At 35.0% G+C, this 10,047-nt stretch overlaps 1 protein-coding gene across 4 annotated transcripts; it reads left to right on the top strand.

The window, feature by feature from the left end:
• The first annotated feature begins 7,555 nt into the window (after nucleotides 1-7,555).
• Nucleotides 7,556-9,836, top strand: LOC111992205 (plasmodesmata-located protein 1). 4 transcript variants are annotated; one of them, XM_024024065.2, is made up of 3 exons: nucleotides 7,556-8,617; nucleotides 9,291-9,407; nucleotides 9,535-9,836. In XM_024024065.2, the coding sequence occupies exons 1-3, from the start codon at nucleotides 7,849-7,851 to the stop codon at nucleotides 9,540-9,542; spliced, it is 894 nt and encodes a 297-aa protein (XP_023879833.1). In that variant the 5' UTR covers nucleotides 7,556-7,848; the 3' UTR covers nucleotides 9,543-9,836. The 4 variants fall into 4 exon arrangements, with proteins under 4 accessions (XP_023879833.1, XP_023879830.1, XP_023879829.1 ...); XM_024024062.2 differs by having other exon boundaries at nucleotides 7,559-8,617; nucleotides 9,291-9,438; XM_024024061.2 differs by having other exon boundaries at nucleotides 7,561-8,617; nucleotides 9,291-9,442.
• The last annotated feature ends 211 nt before the right edge of the window (nucleotides 9,837-10,047 follow it).

Here is a 10,047-nt window from a genome sequence, read left to right as displayed (position 1 = left end):
CAAAAATTTCTTTTATTTTATGTATAATTATTAAAAACTTTAAAGATTTAACTACAAAAATAAGAGTTAGCCCTCCAAATATTTGAGTTAGTCAATAATGCACTTAAAAAAAAAAAAAAAAGCTTCGTCAAAGGTCTAGTAGTTATATAAACAAGGTAGTTTTTTCTTTCTTTTTTTTTTGACGGGATAGACAAGATAGTTTTTGTTTTCTTAATTTTAATTTCTGTACATGTCTAATATCAAACTAGATAACTTTTATATACTCATTAGAGTTTAAAAGATGATAAATTCTCCTACAAATTTATCTCTTGAATATACTTATGTTTGTAGCGGGCCTTTTTGTTATATTGGGCTGGGCTGCCTCCTACGGTACTAGACCCAAGTGTTCTGAGTAAAGGAGTTGAGACCAGTCCAACTACATGGTCTAGCTTGTGCGCAAACTATGTCTCATTTGCCAAAAGCATACTTACGACATGCAGAGCTGTTTTAGATGAATCGTGACAGACAAATATGATAATAATAAGACAAAAGAGAGTACTTTGACTCCTTAATGAAAGTGAATAGATAATCCCAAATCAAGAAAAATAATCACAATTTAACAATAATTACTTTTATAAAGCAAGGAGAATAAATGAGTAGTATATGGGTTAATCAAAAGAAGAAAGAAATCATATTAAATCTAGTCCGCAGAATCAAAACCAGAGAGGGAAAAACGCTTCTTCTCAACGCAATTAATCTCCCAGGGAAATCCTGTCGTAAAAATTAATCACTTTGAGGGAAACGGACCTGAATGCTTGGTGCCCAAAGGAACCCTTTTACTTTTGGCAGAGAGCAGGATTTTGAGAGGGAGAAAAGGAATCAACCTATTGGTCCATTCCTGCCGATTTAACTCTCTAATTATTTCTTCCTTTTTTAACTTTCCTCTTATCTTTTCTTTCTTTCCTCTACCTTGTTCTTTCTATTTCCTAGTTTTCCTTAGAAGTTCTTGTTACCTTGGTTCCTTTTTTTTTCCTTTTCCTGGGCATGGCAAGGGCCTCCCTTTATAGTGCCTACCGTGACCGGATTTTACTATTTTAGCCCTTAACCACCTTTGTCTGGTCTGGGTGTACTTGCCGACCACCACTGGTTTGTCTGTGTTCCACTCCCTATCTCTAAACAAAGGAAAACTATCTTATTTGTTAGTCTACCGTGGCACCCTTTCCTACCACGGTGTGGGTGCTCTCTCTCTCTATCCCTCATGACACGCACCTAGTGGTTCCAACTCAGCCTTACTTCTTTTGGGTAGTATGTCATCCCAGCAAGACGTATCCCCCAAAAGAGCTTGAGCAGGAATCCCAAAATAGGTTTTCCCCTCTCCCCACCACCAAACCATGCCCTCTTACCTCTGACCCATGACCTCACCATGTACCATATTGGTTGGGTACAGGTTGGTGATGTCTGGGCCTTACGCGTGCCTCCCTTTCATGTATGTCAAAAATTTGTTTGTTGCTCATGCGCTCGCCGCGGTCTGGAGGCTTGCCTGCACAGTATCCCATCCTTCCTTGACCTTTTATGTGAACTACTTTCTGATTTCCCGCTTCCCTTGGGAGCTGGGCTTTGTTTGATGTTAGGTTTTTCCTTCTTTCAATCTACTCCTTGACCGCTACCATTTTTTGCCATATCACTTTGTTATTCCTGCTCTGATATTTTTTCACCCAATCTTGCTGAACCTCTTTGGGCTTGTCGTTTATTCTTTCCCCAGTGGCTCAGTATGGCCATTGGTTTTTTATCACATTTCTTGTGGGCGCTTATGTCCCATTTGCTTTCTCTTGGACATCCTTGGCCCATTTGCTAACTCTGCATTCTCATGAGTTTTTACTAACTCCATTGGGCTTCCCCAGCCCAATTACCTTATCCTCATCCTTGGGGTTCATGGGTTTGCCATTAACCCCTTACTTTCTTTACTTGCATTACTTCGGACCTACCGTAGCCCATTCTCACTTTTCTACATCATATTCTGCCCATGGATTTGCTATTTCTCTCTTTCCGAGCTCCTTTGAGCTCGCTTGCTTCCTCAAGGCCCATTTGTTTATTTTATAGACCTATGACCCATTATTCCTGCCGCTTGGACTTAATGGTTTTTCCTATCTGTTTTCCAACTCCTTTTCTGCCCGTATTGTTGAGCTCCTTTCTCTTTTGACTTCCAAAATGACCATCAACAATGTTAAAGTTCATATTTTTGTATACAATATACTTATAAATTATGACATACTCTAGTATTAAAATATTAAATTTTATATATATGTGATTACGCATGTGTGCGATAGTTAGTTTTGACTGTAGTCTAATATATTAGTACCCCAATTTAGCCCCCAAACAAAAAATCCTAGCTTCGCCCATATCAGTGTGGAGTTTGAACTTTAAACCAATCAAAACTTACTTGACCCAATTGACTCTTGTCACACCTCTAGTAGACCCAAGCACTTTGGTGAAATGATAAAGCAGTATTCAAGTGCTCCATTCTTAACCTCTAATAAATGAAGCGAAGGATTAGGATTAAGCTGCTGGAAATCAAAATTGTTATATGTTTTAACCAAAGATTCAAATGACAAAAGTGAACAAAGAAGTTCAAAAGAAGAGGGTTTTGGGAATGTGGAGTTACAACGCGAACTAAGGATGGCCATGGGTAGGGTATGGATCGAGTATACCCATACCCTACCTGAACTATTTGCCCATGGATACCTGAATAGCAATACCCATTAATATCCCTACCTGATATCTACCCGGATTTATTATCTATGGATATCCATACCCGACCTGATACCCATAACAAACTAGAATACACATAATATTTCAATTTACCAATGAAATATAATCCAAAATAAAATTCATCAGCATTACCATGTATTAAGTATCAAGTATGACCAAGAAATTTGGTGGAGATTTTGGTCACCAAAAATAAAGTAGCATATCAAAACATATGCCAACACTCAACTAGTAACCATGGTATATAAAACTTTTTGAAAAACAACAAATATTGAAAACATGTTTTCAACTAACATGAAGGTTCATGGATCAGTAATAAAAGTCTTCTAAACTCCATATGACATACTCTCATCACAGTTTGGATTGGAGCAGACAAAAAAGAGTGTCATGCCCTCCTCCCCTCTAGTAGTTGCCTACACATATTTATAAATAAAAAATAAAATAAAATAATAATAAAAACTGCAGAGAAGACAAAGGTAACAACACACTACCCAAGACACTTTACATTTTCTTGCTTGAATACAAAATATAAATTCCACAATATCTCATCTTTGTAAACTTCATGCACACACACACACAATGATACAACGCAATAAACACACACACACAAAATTCACAATACCCAAATATTGTTTCATATTCACATACACAAACACATCAGCCAACTAACAAACCCGACATACTAGTTGACTGCACATAGCAGAGTAAAATCAGTCTCAACTAAAGAAGAGAGAATATACCAGTAATGTTCTTATCCCTTGGAACATCAACTAATAGTGTAGGACTTGTCAAAACAAACATAAATAATCATCAATGTCACATAAATTAATTAATTTATTGTAAGCAGGAGATGAGTTCCAATGTAAAGGGGAAATAGAAATGGAAAACTATCCAGAAGTTGATATCCACCCATTATTTACTTTTGATCGCAATATGGTGATGCTTCAACAATAGGCAAAAAGGTTTGTTTAAACATATACCAAAAGGAGATGAAATATTTGATAGGACAAGAAATAGAACAAGGAATGGTGGATCATATAGTGAAATCTATAAAGTGGCAGATCAAATATCTGTAGAACATATTGGGTAAACTTCAAGCAATAGACATTGCAGTGCCTAGACACTGATCAATAAGTAGACAGTTGCATCTCAAATGGGGGGTTTTTATCCAGAATAGGCAAGTGCTATAGTGGGAAGTCATTTTGATGCTAGATAGTGAGTAGGATCCAATAGAATCAAATGGAGGGTAACTGATACAATAAAGAAATTTTTTTGGAAAGAAAGATGTTGATCTAATATATATTCATGAGCATTCAATATCTGACAAACACAACATTTCTGTTTACATCTTTATGTAAGAAGCATTAACAAAATGCCATGATACAACCAAAAACCCCATAAAATGCATATCATTCTAACTCTACCTAAACTAAAGTACCAGTTTCCAAACATAAACCAAAATCAAGGATAATAATACCTGTCCATTAGTTTGAAAGATCCATGACATGACTTTCCTCCATTTCATTTTCTTCATAATCATCAAGAATGTTTTGAATGGTAGCATCTTTTGGTACACCTTTAAGTTCACTCCATATCCAATTTTGCCCACACATCAATGCTTCAAGGTATCATGATGAAGATGGCTATGGTGTGGACTCAACAATCTCCCGCTAGTGCTAAAAGCCGACTCTAAGGCAACTGTTGTCATAGGAATAGCCAAAATATCCCTTGCAATGCGTTGCAAAGTAGGATACTTACTACCATTACACTTCCACCAACCCAAAACATCAAATTGTTTAGTTCTAGGTGCCACTTTCTCACTAGTATAAAGTTCGAATTCTAATATAATATCCCTACTCCTTTGGCCTATCTTAGTAGTCACATTACTAACAAACAAATCATAGTCCCTCATTGTATCATCATGTTCATGTGCTTGCAAATAATTCAAAAGAAGGTTCTTAACCTTGTCAGTTTCTTCGTTAGCCTTACTACTACCATACATTTTATTAAAATAAAATGTCAATAACATCAATTTATATCTTGGATCTAAAACAAGCCAAACTCATGATGTCATGAATGTCACTACAATATTGATCAAACTTAGCTAACATCTTTATTGCCATTTTTTTAACCAACTCATCTTCACTTGAAAGCCATTGACTTAATTCCATCTTCAACCAGAAGACCGAAGGAAAATAATGATTAGCAGTAAGGTAGGCAATACCAGAAAGCAACTCAGTAACTCTATGAAAGTAACCCAACTTCTCACAAAAAATTTGTGCTACCTCCCAATCCCTATTAGTTGAAGCAGATTGATACTGAGGCTCATAACACAGTAAATGGGGAAGACATCTTTATAAATCAAAGCAGTTGAAAGCATCGAATATGCAAAGTTCCAACGAGTCCTACAATCAAGTACCAATTCCTTAGTACTTGCAATATGTGATTGGTGAGATATATTTTTCAAAAATTTCTATTCTTTTTGGTGATTGTGTCCAAAAATATACACTACTTCGAACCTTCTCAATACCATCACTAATTACATTCAAACCCTCTTGAACAACCAAATTCAGAATACGTGCTACACAACGCACATGCAACAATTTTTCACCTAAAATAAGTGAACTAGCTTGAAGCTTATCCGAAACAAGTTTCATCATACCATCATTGTTGCTAGCACTATCTACAGTTATGGCAGATAACTTCAAATCAATGTTCCAATCAGAAAGACACTCCAAAAGGATTTTAGAAAGAGAATACTTATTAGTAAGATTTGGTTTAGAGAAATCAATAAGTGGACCAGGGAAGCCACAATTTAACCAGAAATTTTGTTGCACTGGGGAAATCTCTAAACATAGACTACAAGAGTTCAGCAAACTTGAATGCCTTAATGAGCTAGTAGTTTGGCATCAACTTATAAACTTAGCTTTTAGCTCTTAACTTTTATGTATAACTTTTTAAAACTTCAAATTTTTCCGCATTTTCTCACTTTTTCAAATTTTATTAAGGTACAAGTATACTTTAACACATTTTCAGTAAAAAGTTTTCAGCAAAAAGCTAGATAAACTATTTCCAATCAGATAATTATAGACTATACAGTAAAATGTAATAATTTCACATTGTGATTCTTGGTTTGAAAGAGTGTAAGAAATTAGAAAACATTTCCTAAACTGCTCAAAATTCTATTAATACCAAATGTACAATTAATTTACATATAAAACCAATGAATTATAACTCTTATGCAAATGACCCTCCTCCCCCTCGAACAAAGTTTGTTTGAAGAGAAACTCTTTAAACTTTTCATATATTTCTTTTTTGGGTGTGAATTTTGAAAATCTAACCGTTGAATTTCATGTCCCTTATGTTCTTAACATACATATCAAATTTCGTTTAAATTGGATTTTATTTACTATTTGATCAATTAACTTATTTTTTATATACAATTTTAGATCACAAAAACTTGAAATTATAACATTTATTCGATGACATAGCAATTGATCTTTAAACTTCTTGAAATATTGTAAACATTAAGAATGTAATAAGAACATGCAATCTAATGATTAGATATTCAAAATTTACACTCAATATAAAGATATATGATGAGTTTATAAGGTTTCCTTTCAAACTAATTTGGAGAGAAACTTTGTCCCTCTCCCTCTCACCAAAAAAAAAAAAACATCTTTTAGGAGATTTTTGTTTTAGGACAAGTTGAAACTGTGATATGCGTAGCATTATTGGTAGCATTATTATTCCCTTTATCACCCAATTCTACATAGCAACCGCAAAATAATTGGCTGTCAAGACTCAAGATCACCAGTCACCACCATATCACTTTTTATGCATTACCCCATTTTAAAGAGATTTCTGTTCTTGTCAGTGACTTGTTATTAACATTTCTTGCTGCTTTTCTCCCACTTATTTAAAAGTGTATAAAAAAGAAAGTGCTTATAGGAGAGGGATTCTCAAAAGTTCCAAACCCTGATTCCCCAATTGGAATACCAAATAATGACTTAACCATAAGGCAATGAGGCTCTCGTCTACCCATCTTAAGAAATACTTGTTTGTTTTCATTGCCAAGGCTTTTGTGTGATTGGTTGCTATAATAAAAAAAAGCTAGGTGATTGGAAAGTTACTTTAAAAAAAATTGTTTATATTTTTAATAATTAACAAGTTCTCTTTTTTTCAACCCGTTCAGACTTGCCCATGCAAGGATGGCTTTCACTTTTCAGGATTTTAACTGGGGGAGGAGAAGATTTCAGAAAGCTTTCATTTCAATGTCCCAAAAAAAAACCCAAGTTTATTTTTTTTTGGATACAACCCAAGTTTATTTTGCTTTGAATTAATTCTTAAAACCAAATTATTCAACTTTGAATTAATACGAGTGTCTTCAAATTTTTTCTCAATTTATAATCTTGAATTATTTTAAGCTTACTTTTACTTTTATATTGACTGTTTTCTGCCCCCCGCAACTTCTCAAAAAAGTTGTGAAACAAATAAAAAAATAAAAAAATTGTGAAAGGAGGTTAATTGGACAGCAAGACAGTACCCAACCCTTAAAACCAGTCAGACGACTCAGACCCACCTTTGAATTCTTGGTCAAAACACTCCCTGTACTTCTTGGTCTAACTCTGCAACAGAATAAAATCAGATCATATCCTTTTATCATTACACACACTATCATAATCTGCGTATAGAGTATAGTTAACATTTTTTTTTTATGAAGCGAGTATAGTTAACATTTTAAACTCTAAATTTTCTCACTTTCAATACATTGACAATGAAATAATTATTTCTTTAACTACTCATCAAATATCATTAATGATCTTCTCCCAATTACTATTAATTCAACTAGTAAGTTGGAGCTAGCAAACAAAACATTTAAAGGCACTGAAAAGAGAAAAACTACCCAAACAAAACCTCCCCAAAAAGTTTCCAAACCCCACAGGAAGGACACCCCAATTCCCCACACTCTCTCTCTATATTGCAAAAACTTTGAATTTCTTTTCCTTGATTTCAACCAAAACTCGTCTCTGGAAGCTCCTATTCCAAACCCTTCACAAATTAAGCACCCATGGTTTAGAAACAAGTTTCAAACTTTTCCAAATGGGTTTGCACAAAAAACCTTTCTTTCTCTTTTATCTTTCTCTGCTTTCATTCATCACAATTTTTTTGTTCTTCCCCTATTTCACAATTGCTGCAGATAACACAAACTTGATATACAAGGGCTGTGCAAAACAAAATTTCCCAGACCCAATTTACTCACAAAACCTCAAAACCCTATTGTCCTCTCTAGTTTCACAAGCTTCACAGAAAACTTTCTACACAACCACCAGTGGTGACAGCCAAAATGCCATGATGGGTCTGTATCAATGCAGAGGGGACCTCACTCTCCCTAACTGCTACAGCTGTGTGAGCACGATCATAAGTAGGGCTGACAAGCTCTGTGGCGAAGCTATAGCAGGTAGAATCCAACTCAGTGGATGTTACTTGCGTTATGAGATTGTTGGGTTCAAACAAGTGCCTAATACTGAGATGTTGTACAAGACGTGTGGATCAACTCAAGCAAGTGAATCAGGGTTTGAGCAGAAGAGGGACGCAGCTTTTGATATGGTGGAGAGTGGGGTTAAGAGTGGTGGTAGTGGCGATGGGGGTTTGTTTTACACAGGGAGTTATGAGTCAGTTTATGTGTTGGGGCAGTGTGAGGGTGATTTGGGCAGTGATGATTGTGGGGATTGTGTGAAGACCGCTTTGGAGAGAGTCAAAGCTGATTGTGGTAACTCTATCTCTGGTCAAGAGTATCTCCAAAAGTGCTATATTAGCTATAGCTATTATCCATTTGGTGTCCCCCGCGTAGATTCATCATCAGGTAAAGGTAGAGATACACATATTTGATATATTCATGTTTTTATGCCCAATTTGGAATTCAGAAAAGTCACTTCAGAGAGAGAGAGACACTGAACAAAATAAAACCCACCTGTTTTTTTTTAAAGAATTGATTCAATTGCATAAATATCAATACAATAGGTCCAATTACACACAACACTTTTATTAGTGATGGACCTATTGTCACAATTTATTTAATAATGGCTTCATATTAGCTTATTGTAATTGGTGAACTATAAAAATAACATGTGAATGATAAAAATAATATTGTAATTAATGAATAATAAAATTTATAATAGTGATGGAATTAGTGAAATTGAAGGAGGTCATATCAGTGTGAAAGTAAATTATGAACAACATTGTGTATGTCATTGCTCAAACTCTTAACAATCATTTAATAAGTGACAAGGGGTCCTTCCCATATTCAAAGGGGTGCAGGGTACATAAAATATGGGCAGACGTGAATTAAAGGAGGGCCTGGTCGATTTCATTTTTTATTATTGTAAAAATTAAAAACCAATTGATTATTAGTGGAAAGAGAGAGATATTGGTCTTTATGAGTGATTGGGATAGGTGGGTCCTTTATAGTTCTACATTTACTCTTATGGTTGTTGCATATAGAGCCAAGCCTATTGTACATGTGACATGTTTGGTTCGTGTAGGAACTGGAAAACAACACACGCAGAAGACAGTAGCCCTTGCAGTTGGAGGTTTAGCGGCCTTTGGCTTTGTTATTGTTTGTTTGTTGTTTCTTAAGTCGGCGTTGAAGAGGAAAGGTGGTAAGCATGGAGGCTGAGGGTTTGATTGCTAGTATGTATGTTAGCATTCCTGAATCTTTATTAAGCTTTATATCTTATCACAGTATGCATATTACCAAATAATTGAGAACTATGCCCTTTTGTGCAGATCATTGAGGAGATGAGAGGGTTTTTGAAGTTTGCAATGCTTTGCAAAGATGGGTGGACCAGGTGGTGGGTCTAATTTTTTTGACATTAGCTTTGGTTTTGACATGATATGATATGAGAGAATAGAGAAAGTAAAGTTAGGGAGAATTTTGGGGAATGTGAAGAGAAAAGATATCTGTCCCCCACATTACATATACATACTACTAACTTTAGTTTCAGACTTGCATTTTCTTTATGATGTACAAAGATTTATAGCCATAATAAAGGTGAATAACAATATTTACTTCCCTGCTTGCAGTTTTAGTTACCTCTCAACTAGTCAACTTTGCATGTTTAACCATAGAATGAAACTTCAACTTGTGAATCTGAGTATTTTGCATTGGAACTGCTTTAAATTGTTGCTAAAAATTACTTTTTAAGCAAGTTTAGCTTAATTAGCATCTTCTATTGTTTCAAATGGAGACATATACGATGTAAATTCTTTTTTTTCCATTGTAACTATCAAATTTATCAG

Source organism: Quercus suber, unplaced genomic scaffold (genome assembly GCF_002906115.3).
Source record: "Quercus suber isolate HL8 unplaced genomic scaffold, Cork oak 2.0 scaffold_597, whole genome shotgun sequence".
Classification (NCBI taxonomy): domain Eukaryota; kingdom Viridiplantae; phylum Streptophyta; class Magnoliopsida; order Fagales; family Fagaceae; genus Quercus; species Quercus suber.
The sequence above is the reverse complement of the archived record's forward strand: the minus strand, read 5'-3'. Positions and strand labels throughout refer to the sequence as shown.

Excerpts from the sequence above, each read along its gene's own strand:
- LOC111992205 (XM_024024062.2), top strand. The coding sequence starts at position 7,849 with ATGGGTTTGCACAAAAAACCTTTCTTTCTCTTTTATCTTTCTCTGCTT. Across the intron at positions 8,618-9,290 it reads AGATTCATCATCAGGTAAAG|GAACTGGAAAACAACACACG; the intron begins GTAGAGATACAC and ends TGGTTCGTGTAG.